Source organism: Mus musculus, chromosome 19 (genome assembly GCF_000001635.26).
Source record: "Mus musculus strain C57BL/6J chromosome 19, GRCm38.p6 C57BL/6J".
NCBI classification, from domain to species: Eukaryota; Metazoa; Chordata; class Mammalia; order Rodentia; family Muridae; genus Mus; species Mus musculus.
Window position 1 is genome coordinate 25,392,242 of NC_000085.6, and position 20,641 is coordinate 25,412,882.

The window sequence follows — 20,641 nt, forward strand, 5'->3', positions numbered from 1 at the left end:
AGCCGCAGGACAGAGCATGCCTGACTGTGCAATGCAATCCTCTGCCATCAGGGCAGCAGCAGAAGGAAGTTGTGCGTGCGCATGCGCATGACGTCAGCTCATCTGTGACCTGCAGAGGTGGTCACACCTGCTTTGCAGGGTTCTGTGAAGGGGGATGAGATCATTGTTGGGAAAAGCGCTTGCTTGGGAAGGTGCTGGTGCTTCGTCTATGGGTGGATAATGACAGAATGACAGAAAGTAGGCAGCGCGGACAGGCGGGAAGCATGTGGGCAGGCAGGTGCAAGAATGCCACCTAATACATGCGTTCTTGCTGTGGGGTTAGGATGGAGGGCTCTGAAACACATAAGCAAGGGAATAGCGATGGGGACAGAGGTGACAACGTGGGACGGGCTTCCTGAGGTGTCCACCGCGGGGTCCTCATTAGCACTTGGCTTTGCTCTTCTCTTGGTGAAGGGTAGACTGCAGGGGACAGCCTTGCTATGGTAGCTCCATTGGATGGCAGAGCTGAGGACCGTGGGTGTTTACTTGTAGTCGCAGAGCTCCGAGGCCCCTGGCCTGGTGGAAAGCCATGGTAGGACCACCACAGCAGCCTGGCGACTGTAGAGAGTCTCCTTGATAGTCGCCTTTTCCGGCCACTCTCAGCCTGTCAGAGAAGCAGCCTCAGAGAATCCTCGCCTCCCCAGCTCTTTGCCCTCTTGCCTCCTCTGTCTGAAGAGAATGAAGAAAAAATGGCTCTTTCATTCTACCTGGGCGGGCATCTCTGTGGCTGATTTTTCCCAGGCAGGAGGAAGTCATCTTTTCTGGTGTTTCCCTCCCTATCTTCTGTCTTCCTCTGACAAAAGACTAGACATTTATTTGCATACAATAACTGTTGACCTGCCAGAACTCCCCTTCATAGACGCACACAGATGGCTCCGCACAGCATCAGGTACAGGACACAAAAGCCAAATAATTAGCACCCATTGCTTTATGTACTAAATCATATTCTTACTGGAGCATAATGTTTGTAAAAAATGGAGCAGAATGCTTTTATCAGATCAGAAAATACTGCATTGTGATGTTTTCATTAGTTTAATTATTTTATTTTGTATATATAGGTAGTTAGCCTGCATGTATGTGCACTGATGTGTGTGAAATACCCAAAGAGGCCAGAGAGGGTGTCGTCAGAGCTCCTGGGAACTGGGGTTACAGACAATTGTGAGCCACAGCATCTGTGCCGGAAACCAAACCTTAAGAGTACAGCCAATGCTTTGTTTGTTTGTTTGTTTGTTTTGGGTTTGTTTTGTGTTTTTTGTTTGTTTTCGAGACAGGTTTCTCTGTATAGCCCTGGCTGTCCTGGAACTCGCTTTGTAGGCCAGGCAGGCCTCAAACTCAGAAATCCGTCTGCCTCTGTTTCCCGGGTGCTGGGATTAAAGGTGTGTGCCACCACCGCCTGGCCTTGGTTTAATTCTTAATAACAACTTTGTGATATCAATACTCAACTTTGACTAAAATAATGTGACTATCATACAGAATTGTATTTTAAAAAAAAAAAAACCTAGAAGTCAATTTCTCTACAGAAAGCAAATACTGAAGTGTTTAGGACATTTAAAACTGGGTTTATGATGATAGGTCCCTAACCGTATTTGCTAGAATGCAAACTTCACAGATAACGTGGGTCACTTCGCATGTGTAAATTATAGATCAGTTTTTATTTTTAGTCCAGAACCAGGGGTTGGGGGAGGTGAAGAGGCCCCATTCAGTTCTCTTACCTAATGGTGGCATTGCTGAATAAAGTAACTTAGAATTATTGGGGCTTGATATTTTAAAATCTGTGACACTGGGGCTTTGCTCTTGATTTCTCTGTGAACCAATTGGTTATTCTGGGAGAGAGAGGGGGGAGGGAGGGAGGGAGGTTGAAATAAGTTTAGCTTTTCACAGAAAACCCTCTGCTGGGCAGATGAGCAAACAGAACCCCCCTGTATGGTTTCAGCTAACAGGAGGATGGGCAGAAGAGCAAATGATGGGTAGATGTAGAGGGGCATGGGCGTCTGAGATGAGCAGAGAAACCCAACAGGGCCTGTGAATGCTAAACCCTCACCGCTTTCCTTGTAGCTGCCCCTAGTTTGGGTCTTACAAGGTTGTCTATGAGAACCCCAACCAGCAGCTATCTGTGCTATTGTTTGGGACCGGCGCCTCTTGTTTGTGTTCTGATGCAATTCATCAAACCTTCCATAGGGCCATATCTACCCTATACGCTTTGGTCAAGGCTGCTCTCTCTCTCTCTCTCTCTCTCTCTCTCTCTCTCTCTCTCTCTCTCTCTCTCTCTCTCTCTTTCCTTTCTTCCTTCTTTCTTTCCCTTCCTCCTCCTTCCTCCTCAAAGTGATGAACTTCATCATTAAAGAGACACAAGTTTATTCATTTTTCAAAACAGAAGCAAAAGTGTGCCCTTTCATGCCACCGCACCAACAAAACGTACGTGTTCTGAAATTAATTCTCAGCCTTTGAACTTCAAGTCATTTAGGTTGTGTGTTATGGGTGGGGTGGGAGGTGGGCTGTGCTTTACATGTGATGTTTTTAGCCTTCAGAATCCATGTTGCATTAAATAAAAATACCCTCAGAGAGTCTCCAGCCCAGGCTGGGGCAGCATCCGACCAAATCACTTCCTACTACTGGCTTGTTATAATCTGAGTGATAGCACAGATTATAACAAGGACCCCTTCTCCCTCTGGCTAGAGAGTTGGGGAAGAGGGAAGAGTAGAGGAACCTTGGCTGCCTTTCTCTCTTCCTAGAGTTAATGGAGCTCCGGAGCTCCGTTTCTAGGGCAGTATTGCACGGAGGGAGGGGGATTTGAGGAGTTGGGGGGTGGGGGGAAGGCCCATCTCGGCCTGTTGTTTTCTGTTAAGATCCAAGTCACGCAGCTTCATTCATTGGTGATTTTGCTGTCTCACAGTGCTCAGTGTCATGGAATTAGACGCCATGGCTATTAGTCGGTCAGGAAATTCCAACTGGGTATAAATAAATAGTCTGCCGCAGCAGCTCCTGGGCTCGGTGCCTGTGAGTGTGTGGAGTCCCTTTAATGCTGAGGGGAGTTTGCTGAGACTTAGCTTCCTGCCTCGCTGAGAATGGCAGCTTTTGTGTCCCTGGGTGGGTAAGTAGGAAGGCCCCAAAAAAAGGAAGGGGAACGTGACATGTAGGTGGGGGTTCCTGCATTATAAAGTGGACCTCTGTGTGTTATGAAAAATATTTGCCTTTACTACAGGCTGGAAAAAATAACTCGGCACTTGCCTCTCGGTTCAGTGAAAACTTTCCCTTTAGCCCATGGCTTTGGCACAAAGATGTCCTTGTAGCTCTGGTGACTGACTAATTCACATCGATGTTAAAGCTTGAGTTTCTGAGTTCGTGGCTTTCTTAAATTCCAGGGTTTTCCTTATGTTGTTGTTCGTCCATCCCTCCTTGGACATTTGTTTTCATGTGTTTTTCTTTTCCTTTTAAAGATTTTGTTTATTTTGTGTGTTTTAATGCTGTGCCTCTGTGAACTATGTGCATGCCTAGTGCCCACAGAGGCCAAAAGAGGGCATCAGAGCCCCTGGAACTAGAGTTGCAGTGAGCAACCCTTCGGTGCTGAGAACTGAACCCGGGGCCTCCGCAAGACAGCTGTGCTCTTAACCGAGCTGCCTCTTTAGCACTCGCTCTTCTGTTTGTCCGAGATATAAAATCTGGTTTCCTGTATCAGCTCTGTAGGGTCTGGGATCCCTGCAAAAGTTCCCCCAAACATTCCCAAAAGTGTAGTTGGCACCCTCTCTATCAGTCGGAGCTTGGATACTTGTCTACTTTTTACAGAGTTATCCTTGTCACCTGGCCTGCTTTCTGTTTGTGCTTAGAGTTGCCCAGAATTCTTTTTATGTCTTTTGCGGTGGGACAGGGTTTCACTATGTAGCCCTTGCTGATGTAGAATTCAATATCTAGACCAGGATGGCTTCAAACTCAGAAATCTGTCTGCCATTGCCTCTGAGTATTGGGATTAAAGTCTGCTCTACCATTCCCAATTTCAATGTTTCTTTGTGGTTTGTTTGGGTGTTTTGTTTTGTTTTGTTTTGCTTTCTTTTTAATTGTATGAATATGGTATTTTGCATGCATGTATGTCTGTGTACCATGTGTGTATCTGGTACCTGATGATGTCAGAAGAAAACATAGCATTTCCTAGAACTGGAGTTACAGATGGCTGTGAGGGGCAAGTTGGGTGCTGGGAATCGAACGTGGATCTTCTTCAGGAATAGCCAGTGCTCTTAACTACTGAGCCATCTCTCTAGCTCTGGCATGGAATTCCTGAGAACAAAGGTTGGGAAGCAGCTCTCCGCTGGGTGGGGGAGATGAGGCTGCGCAATATTTGATACCGGTTCGATAGCCAGACAGTGAACATTAGAGAGCAAACAGCTCAGGATGGCTGGTGAGAAGGCTGTAGATTCTTGACTAAGAGTTGATGCATCTGTTGTTGGCTCTGAACACTATGGAAGGATAGTTGTGCCAGGCACATGGTACCTGCCTCCCCCATGCACCTACCTCCCTGGTCCAGCATACCCCCAATAAGACGTAAGCTATTTTGTTCCCAGGAACAGTAGCTGGCCTTTTCCACTTTCTTCCTCCCCACTGCTATTGCCTGGCTCTGGCCTCTTGACTCATGTCCAGGGTAGAGCCAAGAGCATTGCCACTGGGTTTCTGTATTTGCAGGGTGGCTCAGTCTTGTTGGCCAGGAGGCAACTGGAGCGGTGCTGGTCAATGGGCCCTGCAGAGCAAGCCACAGGCCCTGCTAGAGCTCCCCCTGGTCTGAAAGCCACGGCGATTAATTTCTACTTTCACTCAAACACTGGCATCATGCCCTGACAGGGAATTTCGGTATCAAAAAAAAATCGGTCAAGCTATTCAGTCAAGCAGTGGCCATAGAAATCATGGAATAATAGTGGACTTGTTTTACACATAAAATATGACTGCAGTTTTTGGTGTCTGGGTTCCAGTTGTCCACTGCTTGACCATGAATGAAGACCCATTTATAGCTCATGTTCTTGTTCAGCACAACGATAACTATTCCTTTCCCCAGCTTAGGAAGGCCCTACTAAAGTGACCACCATGGAAATGTACTGGCTGGTTCTCGGGCAGTCTTTGTGCAGTGTTCAGGTGCCCTCCGCTCTAAGGACGTCCCCAGAGACAGCAGAACGAGCGCCATTCAAGTACCTTCTCACATCCCTGGGGGAAGAATATATTTTACCTTGTCCTAGTGTGCTTTTAGAAGTTAAGGTGCCTGTTCACTTTTGTTTGACTTCCTTCCTGTGTGTAATTGGACACAATTACCCCTCTACCTACCAGCCCCCACTCCAATATATTATACATGTGCTCATGCATACCTGCTTCAGGGGCTCAAGAGAAAGCTTAGCAGATTCCCTTGATGTTAATGCAGACCTCAGACCTGAACCTCATGGGATCCTGACAGATTTAGAGGTAGAGTTCTGCATAATTTCTGGGTTATCAGGGCTGTTACTGATTTAGTCATAGCACAGGACCCCCTGCCTCCCCAGCATCCCTGATGATTCTCACAGCAGTGATGTAGACACCTATTTTTATAATTATATAGTTGGAGGATAAGCTAGCTTGCCAATAACTAGCAAGTAGCATGGGCAGTCTGCCCCGGCTTACCTGCTTTTAATATATGATGTTGTTCCCTGCCACACTTACTCATCAGCAGATGCACAGATGTGAGGTTTGATGCCGACATATACTAAGCACATGGTATGGTAAGCACCAGGCTGGCTAGGCACTGAAGGATTTTTTTTTTAAACATCTGCTCAGTTCCCACCTCCCTAAGACATTTTCTGTTGAGGGTCGGGGGTGAACCATGTGCCTGCTAACCACGACGTGGGTCATTGGATACCGCAAAGGCTTTAGGAGCATGGTGGGAACAAGGCAACCTACCGTGCCCTGAAGAGAATGGCAAAGGCTGTAAGTGGGGCTTTGAGGAAGATCAGACATTTGGCATAGGGCAACACAGCTGATGCCGACAGTTGGTAGAATCTGAGGAAATGGTGTGGCTGCACCGAGGGAGAAGCCACAGATGGGGGTGAATGGGGTTCGATATGCCAAGGTGAGTGGGTAGACACTGGGAAGTGCTGGGTTGAGGCTACCCTGTGGGAGACGTAACGCCACAGAAAGGAACTTCAGGTGATATCTTTGTAATGGGCCACCAGACATGTCAGTCTGCAGAATTGAAGGGGATGCTATATGTTGTCAAGAAAAAGAAAAAAAAAGTCTCAAAAAAAAGGGAAAGTCCTCAAATATGCACCAGAGAGCAGACTTGACTGCTAAATCTTCAAAGCAAACATCATCAGGGGCCTGGCCTGGCTGTATTCACGTCCCTTAGAAATGGGAAGGAAGAGAAGGAGGAAGGAATTTGAAATGTAAGTAATTTAGTCTCTGTCGGTTTGTAACAGGTATGCGCTTCCTTTCTTTGTGTCTTTTGAGAATATTTAAAGAAAGCCTTTTTGTACTGCAGATTGACCTTCTGGTAGGACCCACAGATGTTTCTAGAGTCAGGCCACAGCTCACTTGGCAAATGCGATTCTTCTCCCATCTTAGTGGATCTCACAGGGGCATGACGCCAGCCTTGATCCCAGTTGGCTTCTCACTTTCCCCTTCATAACTGACAGTCTGTTCTGTCATGAGGTTTTCAGAGACCACAGCCCTATCCTCATCTTTGGTGGGAAATATTCCATCCACCGGCCTTCGCATCCATTCCTGTCTCCATCAACCACCGCCGTGATGGTCGCTCTATGGTAATTTTCTGTTCCCATAATCCTTACCGCCACCGTCATTAGCTGGCACTCTACTCTAGCATTATGGACTCGGAGATACTTATCAGTTGGTTATTATCACTAATTATATTATTTTGAGTTCAAAGTGTCCAGTGGGATTCCGGAAGAGTTTCTGAGCCAAGCAGACCTCTGACAGTGGTTTGAAAGAGCAAATGTGTTGGAAGTTGAGAGCGATGATTGACAGGTAGTGGGGTTAGCTGTGGGGTTCTAGATGCTTCCCTCATACAGTGAGTGTCATCATGCAAAGGAAGAGCTAGGCAGACAGGAGCATTCAGGACAAAAGGCAAGCCAACCCCAGACCCACCTTGCAAGACCATCTAGTGGGTAAATGAGGTTTTTGAGGTGGGAGGGGAGGTTATTTAAGTCCACCTAGACCCTCTCCATGTTATAGAGTCCCCACCCCCAACCCCGTGAGGCAGCTAGTCAGATGTGGGTTGAAAAATTAAAGTTAAGGAAGAGTTAAAAGTACAGAAACTCGGGCTGGCTGCCAGGTCAGCCTTGTGGTTGACACTTTAAATCCCTGCCGTTCCTCTCCCAGAATCTCAGAGTGTGGAGAAAGCCCACATTCCTTCTCTCTGTGCGCTAAATCAGAGCTTGGATTCCCTAAATGTCCTCTGCCTGCTTCCTGCCATTACTCCTGCCACCTCTGTCCTTCACAGATTAGATTGACTGTTGTTTAATGACCTCCAGAAGAGGAAGCCCCTCCCCCACCATTTTTCTCCACAGTGAGTCATTGGCTTAAAGAAAAAATATTTTCCTTTTTAGCGGCAGAATGGGGCAGCAGATAAAGCCTGCCACAGCCTTGGTCCCGGGTCTGATCTCCGGCTCAGCTCACAGAGGTTAACATTTGTCAGGACTTCTCAGTTTCCTCCTAAATACAGGGTGGAGAGGTGGAGAGATGGGCACCAAGTTGCAAGTCAGCCAGAACATGTAGGTTTGGGTAATTTAATGTCATGCCACACTGACTCTCTTGTTAAGCAGACAATACTCACTTGTGAGTCCGAAGAGAAAATTTGTTATCGCAATCCTTGGAAGCCTACCAGGAGCTGTAGAAGGGAATTTTAATACATAATCCTTTGACTAGCCAGAGAAATCTTATTAAAACGTAAATGGACCATTTCACTCCCTCGTTTAAAATACCCAATAGCTTCAAGATGCGTTTCAGGATACAAAGCTGGTCTTGCCCCATACTGCCTTTCTGCTAGATTGTTTCTCATCCCCTCCCCCCACATACCCTAATGGCTGCAGATCCCAAGATCACTCCCTACCCTGCCCTTGTGAGGTCACCTCCACAGCAGTGACTAAGGCAGTCACTAACCTGTACAGGCACTCGTCTGTCTCCTGTAGATTGTTAGGTTCCATCTGCGCAGGCTCAGCCCGTGGCTGTTCTGTTCAGCACCAAGCGGCTTGGCCCGTGTTGGTTTCTTCATAGTTACTAAGTGAAAAACTAAATCTGTCTTCCTCCTAAAGTGAGGACACCCCCACCCCATCCCCATTTACAGAGTGCGGTGTGGAGCTGGGATAGGAAGGAGGGCTTTTGTCGGGCTCATGTGCAGGTTAACAACCGTGACACAGCTTACTAACATGGCGATGAAATCTAAGGATTTAAAGAAAGGAGCACCACACTGTCTGGCAGCCACATAGACGAAGCAAACTGTGAGGCTGCTGTTCCGCCATGGATGCTGTCAGGGAGTCTGGTACTTAAGGCTTTTGAAATACCCTTTCACTTTCCTTATTTGCATGCAGTGTTTGGACTAGCTGTAGGGAGGCAGGGGCAAGATTAAGACAGGCAGTATACATACACTCCCAGGGCAAAGAAGTCCAGCTTTCTTCAAACAGAGCCTAGCGTTCCTGTGTGGCTGAATGAATGAATGGCTTTTAGCTGGAAAAGAACCAGGTTTGAAAGGAACTAACCTCTGTCTAGAACTTGGGCAGCTGAGGCAGATCTGGGGTTTGAGGCCGACCTGGGATACAACATATCAAGACTGTCTCAAGAAGCAAATTAAGTAAGTCCGTGAAACAAAGTTAACTGTTTGATAATATAAGACACTGTGCCTTACCTGCCACCACACATCCTTTAACAGCAGAATACAGAATACTAATGTTACTGGCATCTTGCTTGTGGCTTTCCATATAGTGAATAGTGTAGATTGGTATTGGGGGGAAGGTGTTTGGATATGAAAGCTTAAGGCTCAATTGTCGGCAGGAGCGCTTCCTGCTAGACCTGTTCTGAAGGGCCTGGTCCAGTTCCAGTTCGTGCTTTCTCTATACCACTGTCTTTTCCTGGAGGAGCTGGCTTGCTAACTCTGATGCCTCCAAATGCTGAAGAATTCACTTCATGACCAGCACCATTTAGTTTATCTTCATGGCTTTCATGCCTGCTTCCCAGCCATAGCTGTGGGTCCCCCATGATGCCCCTAGCTGTAGCACGCCATACTCGGCCTCTTGTCATGGTGGGACTCTGTGGCAATGCCACACTTCTATGACACTGATTCAGCTCTTCAGCCAGGTCCCCATGCTTCCTGTGAGAGGGGGACAGTTTTAGTGGGAATTAACTCTTTAGCTTCGGCAGTCAGTGTCTGTTGAGTATAAACATGTTAATCATGTGTGCGGTTGTGGCACACGGGTGTAATTATCCTTCATGGCTCGCTCGGTAATTGGGCTTAGAGTGTGCAGCAGAACAATGAAGCCATTTTGCCCTGACTAATAGAGTTATAATATCAGAGCCTTGTCCATTTAAAAGTCCAAGGCACATTCGTTTGGAAATGTCTCCTGCTTTTTGGCTCATAATAAAGAATAGCTCATTATGGTAGAAGTCTAGAAAAATAACGAGTGTTTCTTACTCGAAAGTGGCATTTTCTCAGAAAGATAAATACTGTGTGTTGTCTTTCAGATGCTGGGTCAAGTAAAACAGGAACTCTTTAGAAAAGGGAGCACGAGGGAGGGAGTGGGAGACAGGAGGAGTGAATCAGGGAGTGGGGCGTGGGGTATGACAGAAGTACATGGTACCCATGGGTGAGAATGTCACCACAAAACCCATTGTTTTAGACAATGAATATACACTGGTTGAAAAGATGGACGGCCAGGCACGCTGGTGCAAATCTGTAGTACACCACTCTCAGGGCAGACATAGGAGAATCACTAAGTCTGAGGTCTACAGAGCAAACTCCATGCCCTAGAGATACATAGCAGACTCTGTCTTTAAAAAGAACCCCTGTCCCTGGCACATAATGTTATAGCCCACTGAGAAATAGAGGGGTGGCAGGCAACAGCCCAGATGTTTCTGTATGCAGATGTTTTGCTCTGCTGGACATCTTCAGCAAGGATTTCTTGGCTTTGGCACTACTGGCGTTTGGAGCCTAAAGGCTATCTTGGGAGAGGGGGCAAATATTCAATGCCACCTCAGGCCACCACTGAAGCATTCGCCTATTGTAGCGCTCCCTTGAGGTGTTGCCAGATGTCACCACGGAGAACAAAACTGAATTGAGAACCACTGCTGTCTGAGCTACTAGCTGGTGAGGCAGAGTCCGTTTCAGGTCTTCCCAAATCGAATATCATTTGGACGGAAAATGGCACTTGTTTATAAAGTTACAATTGATCAAGTAAATAATGCATTGAGTCTGGGTGAACTGATTTCTAACGTGCCTGTATCTCACTCACAAATGGAGAAGAGCCACAAGAACATTGCTACACTGCTGTTGAGGCCACAGATGGGCCTTTTTATGGGGTTTGGAGTTTTATAGGAGGTAAATCTACACATAAAGGCTAGCCTTATCGGTGTGATGATTCCGATTTCCCTCTGAGCTCATAGGGATCTGTCCTGGACTTGGGGAGCCTTCTCTAGTTGAGGCTGTCACGGTTTTTTGTGGTCAGCCCTAATTTCAGACCAGACTGACAGGGTAGAGATGAGAGGAAAAAGGACTCGATGACCTTTGATTTGCAGGTGTGAGGCCAGCTCAGGAAGGATGCTGGCCTAAGACCCTGCTGCAAACCACATTCAGTGAGCAGCGGAGTCTTCCAGACAGGGCTGCTGCCAAGGCTGCTGAGGACCCTCCACTCCTGCTAAGCCTCTTGTCTGTTTCTTTTTCCTATGTGTGCCATCTGCACTAGGCTGTGAGCCCAGTGAGAGTGGAGGTCTTGTTTCTTTCCTTTACATTGTATCCCCAGCTCCTACAACAGAGAGTGTTAAACAGTGAAGAGAATGGAGCATAGGTTTTGTTTGTTTGATTGTTTGCTTTAAAGATTTATTTATTTTATGTATGTGAGCACACTGTTGCTCTCTACAGACACACCAGGAGAAGGCATCGGATCCCATTACAGATGGTTGTGAGCCACCATGTGGTTGCTGGGAATTGAACTCAGAACTTTTGGAAGAGCAGCCAGTGCTCTTAACCCCTAAGCCATCTCTCCAACCCAGAAGGATAGGTTTTAATGCTTCTCAATATTGATTCTAAGTTGCACACATAAATACCTGTCTTCCCTGTTCTACACTTCCCAGTGGCTAGTAAGACTGTTGCTATTCTTGCAATAGCACATACCTTTAAACCCAGCACTTGAGAGGAAAGCAGAGTTCTCTGAGTTCAAGGGCACCCTGGCTCACACAGTCAATTCCAGGTCAGCCAGAGAGATACACCATAAGACTGTATTTTTAAAAAGAAAAGAAAACTCCCAAACCATTTTAATTGGTGCTCTGAATTCCATTTCTCTTTGCCAAGTTCAGTCCAGTACTTACGGACGTAATTGCGATAGCCTTAATTAGCCTTTATCCCCTAGTTGGTGGCTAAATACTACAAGGGGAAGGGGTAGGTTTCCCAGCTCTTGGTATAGAGCATCTTCTATACCATCCCCTGTCTCACCTATCCTGCCCCTACAGACATAGCCCTCCCCCACCTTTCACATCCCCTGCTCCCACAGACACAGTCCCACCCTCCTTTCCTTGGTATTCTTACCATCACTACCTCCCTGGTCTTCAGCTGCTCTTTTTGAGCATCCCATTCTGTTTTGGCCACTCCTCACGGATTATCTTCTGGCTTGTTGATCTCATACCTTTGTAACTAACTTCAACCCGTGCTGTGTTTGACATTCCTTTTTCCCCAGCTAGCCTAACACCTCATTTTATTTCCTATGAATTTTTCCTCCCACTCTTTCAACAGAATAGGGTCATTTTTCTGCATCCAATAACTTTTCATTAAAGGTTATACAAGGAGGACAGAGGGGTGCTGGGGTAGTCAGACTCCGCCAGTACTGCATTCCAAGCACTCAGAAAATTCTCGTAAACACCTATGCAGCTCTCCAGTTCCAGACCGGTTGGAAGCTGTTGCTCTCTTGAGTTCCACTGGCCAGTGGAGTTTGGGCTGTGCGAGAATGGACATAGTTCTGTTATTGCTTTTTTTTTTTTTTTTTTTTTTTTTTTTGGTTTTTGAGACAGGGTTTCTCTGTATAGCCCTGGCTGTCCTGGAACTCACTCTGTAGACCAGGCTGGCCTTGAACTCAGAGATCGCCTGCCTCTGCCTCCCAAGTGCAAGTGCTGGGATTAAAGGCGTGCACCACCCCTGCCTGGCTATATTTCTGTTATTCTAAAAAAGGTTTTGAGACAACTAAAAAGTCATCTTATCATTCAGGTATAAGTTTTCCCCTAAAACTCAATTGTTTTTATACGTCCTTACTCTTGACTTTGCCAATTTTAATAAAAGCCTGAGTTTGGTTACTTAGCATTTTCTTCCTTTTACAATACAGCCCCCCCCCCCCCCCCGCAATGTGGGGGTAACGGTGAGAAGATAGCACAGGATAGACACTGCTGCATCTCTTAGAACTCAAGGTCACTCTTTAGGCTCTTCAAGAGTTTATTTTTTGTTTGTTTGTGGGTTTTTGTGGTTTTTGTGTTTGTGTATGTATGTGTGGTGGTTTTGGGTTTTTGTTTGGTTGGTTTTGGTTTTTGGTTTTTGGAGACAGGGTTTCTTTGTATAGCCCTGTGGAACTCAGTCTGTAGACCAGGCTGGCCTAGAACCCAGAAATCCGCCTGCCTCTGCCTCCCAAGTGCTGGGACTAAAAGCATGTGCCACCACTGCCTGGCTGTCTTCAAGAGTTGTAATATCAGCTTTCATCCTCAGAGCCGCTCGAGATCCAGATTCCTTCCACCACAGGTTCCTCCATTCCTCATGTAAACTCAAGTCCAAGTTGACAGCTATCGACCCTAGCATCACATCTGCATGGGAGGAAAAAAAGAATTCAAAAGATTATTTCTAGGTCTCTGGAGAGAGGTTTGAGTTGGGGTCAGAGTGGGAGTAGGGGCTGTTTCATGAGTTGTCTATTAACAGTCTTTTCAGCCACCTTCATGCCTGCTTGCTTGAGTATGCTTAGATTTTTACTGCAGTACATTCCTATATATATATCACTCCTAGTTCCACACCCTAAAAACAACTGCTAAAGGTGTTTTAAACATCTACTTTCTTTCTAACATCTTGTTAACTGGCATGTGAGTCAGTGAGGAGATGTTTTGAAATTGTAATCTATTGCTCTGAGGATGTTCATAGTATAAAAGACAGGTACTTGTACAAAAAAAAAAAAAAAAAAAAAAAACCCTGAAAATAAATATGGGCCCTATAGATGACCTAGGCATGTTGACAGGTGCTTGTACAGTTACACTGGAGATCAGGAGATTTAAAAAAAAAAAAAAGTGAGATTGTGTCCTGGATGTGGTGACCAGCCCTCTTTTCCAAACACTTAAGAAGCCGAAGTAGGGGAATCTCTGAGTTGGAGGCTAGCCTGGGCTACAGAGCTAGTTCCAAGGCAACCAGGACTATCTAATGAGACTTAAAGGGGGAGGGTAATTAAATTAAATAAAAACTACTTAAGTGAGACTGGATATTTCAATGTAATGGAATACTTGGTACCCAGGATAATTGTAACAGGTGACACTTTGTTGGGGGCGGGGGCAGGTATTTGCCTAGTTGTTGTTGTTGTTGCTAGAGAAAGAAATATGGACTCCAGGGTCCCTTTCTGTCGTCAGGATTCAGCAGTGCTTGGAAAGAAGTCTGCCATGGTTAAATTCTAACTGTCTCTGATTTCCAGGGGGAGAAGTCCAAAGTGTCACTCGGGGATAATTGAGAATGACCGGGACCTTTGGTTAGCTACATGCTGAGCCTGGGAAGTAGCTAAATATAGGATAGTTAAGTTTTGCTGCAAAGTATGTTTTGGGGTTCAGGGGGCATTAACACCCGACTAAATCCACTCCCTTTTCCTATGGAAAATGACGCAGTGGGAATGCCCACAAGAAAAAAACAGAAGAGCCATGCCAGCTGCCACCGGCTCAGACACGATCGCCTTTTTTCTTTGTAAAGTCTCTGTGATACTCTTGCAAGCACGCTTCGCTCGCTCTGCTTCGTTTGCATTGGATAAAGGGCCTGTTTTCATTCATTTTCTTGAAGATCCGTGGCAAGGGCTCAGCTATAGGGGGGAAACTATTGGTTACCGGTCACCTGTCAGGAGCTAGGCTGAGAAGTGCCCTTCAGTGCTCGGGAACAGTGGCCAATTGTGGCCCTGCCCTTCCTCAGGTGACCCTGGCTGAGTTTGCTGGGCCTGCCTCCAGAACACAGACTCTTTGATGAAGTGTCTGGCCCCGGGGACAGGCTGAGCCCTGGACAGGCTCACATTGCCGGCTTTATTTGGGCTTCTGGCAAAAGTCGCACAGAAGTGCACAGGTTTTCCCGAAGAAGGCGGCTTCCTGTTTTCATTAAGACTCCAGTAGGGGGGATGCCGGACCGCTGAGTGTGCTTTGCGGGGTGACGGCGGCGGGACGCGGGGAGCCCTCATTGGTGCAGGCTGGGCCTATGGTGTCCCTGCGGGCCTGGGAGGTGTGCGCACCAGTTGACAGGCGTTCCCTTAAGTGGAGAGGAGCGGAACCCAGGCCCTGGGTGCGGCGGCAGGAGGTTGGCCTCTTGTGGGCCTGCGGTAGGTGAGCTGGGGAGGGGCTGGCCTTCAGGCTGGCGGCCGAGGGAGCAGAAGGAACTGGGCCGGGTGCTTAGGAGGTTAGGGCGACTAGCAGATGGCTTCAGCTCCCTCTGCGCTGGACCCTGAGGCTCTTCCCCCACCCCCCCATCCCCACACCGTGAGTATTCAGCCCCCACCCTCCACCCTGAGATGGTGGGCTCCGTCCTTCTCTCCTTGCTTCCTTTGGAATTTCAGACACTTCTGGAAACAGGTCTGGCTGCATATTTTGAGCTAACTCACTGTCCCGTGGAGTTGGAGAGAGAGGGGAAGATACATTCTGTTAGCATGAGCTCAAATTTCCAGGCACTGGAACTCTGGGTCAGCTCGCGCTCGGGAACTTATTTCAAAGAGAATTCCTTAACATTTACTCCAAGCGGTTTTAATACTGCTTTGTTGTGGTGTGGTGGCCGCGGTGGTGGTTTGGGTTTGGCATGGTTAAACTCTGGGACTCACACCACAGGCTAGCCAAGTACTCTTATCTTAATATTGTTTAGAAATTGAGACACAATGAATGCGTGCCCATTTTTAATTCCTGTTTGGTGGTCTTTTTAAACTTTCCAGAGTTTTTAAAAGAGAAAAATGTGGGGGTGAAAGTGGATCATTCCAAGCATTTTGCATCAGCTGTATGCTGGAGCAGTGTTGGGTGCTCTGAAGGCAGGCAGCAGCCTAAATGTGCTTCACATCCTTAGGCTGGGCAATAGTATAGACAGGGAGAGATAACAAGGACTGGGGCAGGGGCCAAATGGCTCTCATTTTCACTCCTAGCTTTTGGTCCTTTCCATAGTCTTAGAAATGCAAGCCTTCTCAGTGAGGCTGTAGAAAAACAAATGACCTAATCCTACCGTTTAAACAAACAAAACGACCTTGCTTTTAAATCTGAAATGCATGGCTCAGATCGGCAACAAGTTCTGTGCTTTGAAAGGTTCCTGTGTTTCCTTTTCGAAATGTTTGGCTGAGCCAGAAGTAGCGTTTACTAAATAGCCACGTGATCCTGAAGTTGGAATTTGGTTTGCCCTTCCTTCCATTTAGACTTGTCTGGGTTGCTAAGGATTTCAAAACCAGGTATTTGTGAGTTAGTAAATGGTATATCCAAAAGCAAAATAGGGCAGAGTGGAGGAAACTTTCCTCCAGTTGGGAGAGAGTTTGAAGTAGGGAGAGAAACTAAGCAGTGGGTGAAAGTCTGTCCTGCCACTGTGTTCTTGCACATAGGGTACTAGAAAATTCACTTCCCGGCCTGTGTCTCCTCCCTCCCCCCCCCCAACCCCCACCCCCAGCTTGGAAGCAAGAAGGAGTCAGAGCAAGATGGAATCATGTGGAGCTAGTTAGACATGGGGTGGCTCTTGGCCACTGGCAAGGCAAACTACCAAACCTGCAGAAAAATTAACACACACACATTGACGTCCCTGGCTCCATCCTTCTGCTGTGACCCACTCTCTTAGTCTGCTGTGACCCACTCTCTCAGTCTGCTGTGACCCACTCTCTTAGTCTGTCTGCTGACTTAGTGCATTCTGTGACTTAGCGGACACCATGATAGGTAGGATATAACTCCCCTCTTTTCCTTCAAAGAACTGTAGAGGACAAGTGACTCTACGAGGCCATATTGTCAGGCTTTTAGTACCAATATAATTTATGTTTGACTCTCCAGACCACTGTCTCATAATGTTATGGGTTGAATACTTAAATTGTCCTTTTACTCGTAGGGGGGTGGTTAGTGCTGTCGATTGCTCTACTACTGCGCTTCATCCAGCCATGCTTACTATATGTTGAAATAAAAATCTCTCTCAATTGCCCAGATTGGCCTTGAACATAGAATCCTCCTGCCTTCCGTCTCCGCAGTAGCTAGGATTACAGACTTTGTGTCATTGTGATGGGCAGTGTCTCCATTTTCATTCAGAGGGGTGAAGTTCAGAAACTAGGACCGACAAGTCTTAAATCGGGCTGCTACACTCACAAGTGATTGTTCTTACTAAGATATGTAATGCATGTGTTGCCATGTCTTCTTCTGTCTCTTAGAAAAAGCAGACGGAGTTCTGAATGGAGACCATAACAAGGAAAAGAAAGACCCGTATTTTGTGGAAACCCCTTACGGTTTTCAGCTAGACTTAGATTTCGTCAAATACGTGGATGACATACAAAAGGGAAATACTATCAAGAAACTGAACATCCAGAAGAGGCGAAAGCCATCTGTGCCATGTCCAGAAGTCAGGGCCATACCTGGTCATCAAGGTGTGTGGACTTCCACTGAGTCTCTGTCATCCTCCAACAGTGATGACAGCAAGCAGTGTCCCAGCTTCCTGCTAGCCAGAAGCCACGTTACTTCAACCCCAATCCCACGGCCACCTGCCCCGCTAGAGACCTCACCCACTTTTGCTGTGTCAGAAAACCGACAGCTGCTGCCCCCTCCCTCACCACAACTCCCCAGGCACAACCTCCATGTCACCAAGACGTTGATGGAGACCCGGAGAAGACTGGAACAGGAGCGAGTCACCATGCAGATGGCACCGGGTGACTTCAGGAGGCCCAGGCTGGCCAGTTTTGGAGGCATGGGCTCCACAAGCTCCCTCCCGTCCTTTGTGGGGTCTGCTAACCACAGTTCTGCAATACACCAGCTTCAGAATGGCTACCAAGGCAATGGGGATTATAACAGCTACGTCCCAGCAGCTCCTACCACGTCTTCCATGGGAAGCTCCGTCCGGCACAGCCCATTGAGTTCAGGGATCTCCACCCCAGTGACCAACGTGAGCCCCATGCACCTGCAGCACATCCGAGAGCAGATGGCCATCGCCTTAAAACGCCTGAAGGAGCTTGAGGAGCAGGTGAGGACCATCCCTGTGCTCCAGGTCAAGATCTCCGTCTTGCAAGAAGAGAAAAGGCAGTTGGCCTCGCAGCTGAAAAGCCAGAGGGCCTCGTCCCAGAACGAAGCGTGCGGTGTGAGGAAACGCTCCTACAGTGCGGGCAACGCCTCCCAGCTGGAACTGCTTGCCCGAGCCCGAAGAGGCGGCGGGGAATTGTACATCGACTACGAGGAGGAAGAGATGGAGAGCGTAGAGCAGAGCACGCAGCGGATCCAGGAGTTCCGACAGCTCACGGCCGACATGCAGGCGCTGGAGCGGAAGATTCAGGATAGCAGCTGCGAGGTGGCATCAGAGCTCAGGGAGAATGGGCAGTGCCCGTCTCGGGAGTGCAAGTCTGTGGCCGTGGGTAGTGATGAGAACATGAACGATGTCGTTGTATACCACAGAGACTTAAGGCCCTGCAAGGATACGGCTGTGGGGACGGTCACCGAGACGAGGAATGTTGGCATCAGCGTGACAGAAGCTATGCTTGGGGTTATCACTGAAGCTGACAAAGAGATTGAGCTGCAGCAGCAGACCATAGAGGCCTTGAAGGAGAAGATTTACCGCCTAGAAGTACAGCTTAAAGAAACCACCCATGACCGCGAGATGACTAAGCTCAAGCAAGAACTACAGGCTGCCGGATCCAGGAAGAAAGTTGACAAGGCCACAATGGCCCAGCCACTTGTCTTCAGCAAGTTGGTGGAGGCACTGGTGCCAACCAGAGATCAAATGGTTGGCAGTCATGTGGACACAAGGGAGTCATGTGTTGGGACCTCTGTGCAAACTAGTAGCGTAGGCACCTCCTGCCATCCTGACTGCAAGAACCAAGTCGTGGGATCCGAGCTGCCCATGAATTGGTGGGTCGTGAAGGAGAGGGTGGCAATGCATGACCAATGCGTAGGGAGGTCTGTTGAGACTTGTGACCGGAGTGTGGGTGTGGAAGTCAGTGTCTGTGAAACAGGCAGCAACACAGAGGCTTCTGGGAGCGACCTGACACTCCTTAAGACAAACTTGAACCTCAAAGACGTGCGGTCCATCGGCTGTGGAGATTGTTCCGTGGATGTGATTGTCTGCTTCCCCAAGGAGTGCACCTCCCGAAGCATGAACACGGAGGCTGTAGGCCAGGAGGAAGCAGCTGTCATGGCGGTGCCCCATACCACAGACCAGCACACCAGCACGAATCTGGAGCGGGTGGACCAGTGCACTAACACAGAGGCAGCCACCCTGGTGGAGTCCTGCACCAACACTCTCCTCAGCACTATGGACAAGCAGACCAGCACCCAGACTGTGGAGATGCGAACGGTGGCCATCGGAGAAGGCCGCGTCAGAGACATCAACCCCTCCACTAAGACTCGGTCCGTTGGTGTCGGGACAGTGCTGTCTGGCAATTCTGAGTTTGACAGGCCATGTGCTGTGAAGACCAAAGAGTCGGGTGTGGGACAGATAAATATTCAGGACAACTATCTAGTTGGTCTCAAAATGCGGACCATAGCGTGCGGGCCTCCACAGTTGACTGTGGGGCTGATGGGCAGCAGGAGGAGCGTGGGTGTTGGGAACGAGCCCGTAGGAGAGCTCCCGGAGGAGTCTCCTCAGCCTCGGGTGGCGTCTGGAATGGTGACTGGCTTGGATCACTACATTGAGCGCGTGCAGAGGCTGCTGGCAGAGCAACAGACGTTGCTGGCTGAGAACTACAGTGAGCTGGCGGAGGCTTTTGGGGAGCCTCATTCACAGATTGGCTCCCTCAACTCGCAGCTCATCAGCACCCTGTCGTCCATCAATTCCGTCATGAAGTCTGCAAGCACCGAGGAGCTCAGGAACTCTGACTTCCAGAAAGCCAGTCTGGGTAAAACTACAGGTAAGCGGTACCCTCACCCCACACCCCGGGACCTGAGAATAAAGACTCGGGGAGACATAAAAGGAATAAGGATTTGCGTAGCTCAAGGCTCTGAAGACTAGGAAGCGCCAAGCATGGCACCAGCTTCCAGCAAGGTCTATTTTTCTCTGTCATAGCAAAGAATATGGTGAGATGGAGCAAGAATGCACCCATCCCCAGGATAGCGACATCAGTCTATTCCTGAGGGCAGAGGGATAACATTTTCCATCATGAATTGTTGGGGACACATCAAACCCTAAGAGAGAAGGCAGGGAGAATGTCCTTCTAGGAAGAAAGGCTTTCCTTTCCTTTCCTTTCCTTTCCTTTCCGCTGCTGGAGCCATTTTTTAGAGTCATAGAGAGAGCTTTGGGATGATGAGGTGAATGCAAACCGAGACCAAGACTCATAAGCAGCCTTGCTGACCCTACTGTCTCCCTAGCTCCTTTGGCCTCTTGCTTCAGGCTAACACAAGGAAGCATGTCCACGAGACCCGGCTTCCCTGGCGATGACCTCTGAGGCGTTAATGTGATGCTTCATGTCTGTCTTCTAGTTATGTATTTGTTCATTTTATACAGACCTGCTTTCAAAACTCCCGTATTGTTTATACACATAATTATCAGTATACGACCAATTAAAACTTGTAGAGGGAAATGTTCTTGGTTAACCCTTTATGAGAGGGTAGGCACTTCACGGACTTGTTAAGATGGCAAGTAACCTTTGACTTACCACTTCTTTTCGGCACAGGCTCTGAGGATAGGTTAGGGAGTTGAGCCAGTTAGAACCTCTGGCTAGGGTCACCAGGCCACAGACAAGCAATAGACCACAGAGCTGTGTCAGGTCAGTAAGTAGCAAGTGCTGTGAAGAATTTGCTTCCAGTTATGGGGACAACAAGTGGAGTGCTGGAGTGGAAGGCGTGCTTTTGAGGAAAGCGACCTATAAGCAAAAACCGACAACAGGGTTGTTTTTTTTCCTTTGCTCCTGTTGATAGGCACACACCCTCTTGTCTTTTCCTATCCATTGAGAATCCTGCTCTCGTCTGTTTTTCTTTAAGTTGAAGCTAGTCCTTGAGCCATCACCCTGGGACATTTTAGGAGTAGCAT

General features: G+C 47.9%; 1 protein-coding gene and 1 long non-coding RNA gene across 14 annotated transcripts in view; one reads left to right on the top strand and one right to left on the bottom strand.

Moving 5' to 3' along the window:
* Positions 1-20,641, top strand: part of Kank1 (KN motif and ankyrin repeat domains 1) — a 197,767-nt gene that overhangs the window by 155,510 nt on the left and 21,616 nt on the right. For 7 of the 13 annotated variants that reach the window (XM_011247113.2, NM_181404.6, NM_001348180.1 and 4 more), the window contains one exon: positions 16,845-19,523. In XM_011247113.2, coding sequence (XP_011245415.1) covers positions 16,845-19,523 — 2,679 coding nt within the window. Of the gene's footprint in view, positions 1-3,043; positions 3,131-14,168; positions 14,950-16,844; positions 19,524-20,641 lie in introns of those variants that run through there. The other 6 variants (XM_006526584.4, XM_006526586.4, XM_006526589.4 and 3 more) reach the window with 5 other exon arrangements.
* Positions 4,303-8,596, bottom strand: Gm52392. The gene is made up of 3 exons (XR_003952906.1): positions 8,161-8,596; positions 7,835-7,888; positions 4,303-7,713 (listed from the first exon to the last, which is right to left on the bottom strand). It is a non-coding gene; the product is annotated as a predicted gene, 52392 (long non-coding RNA).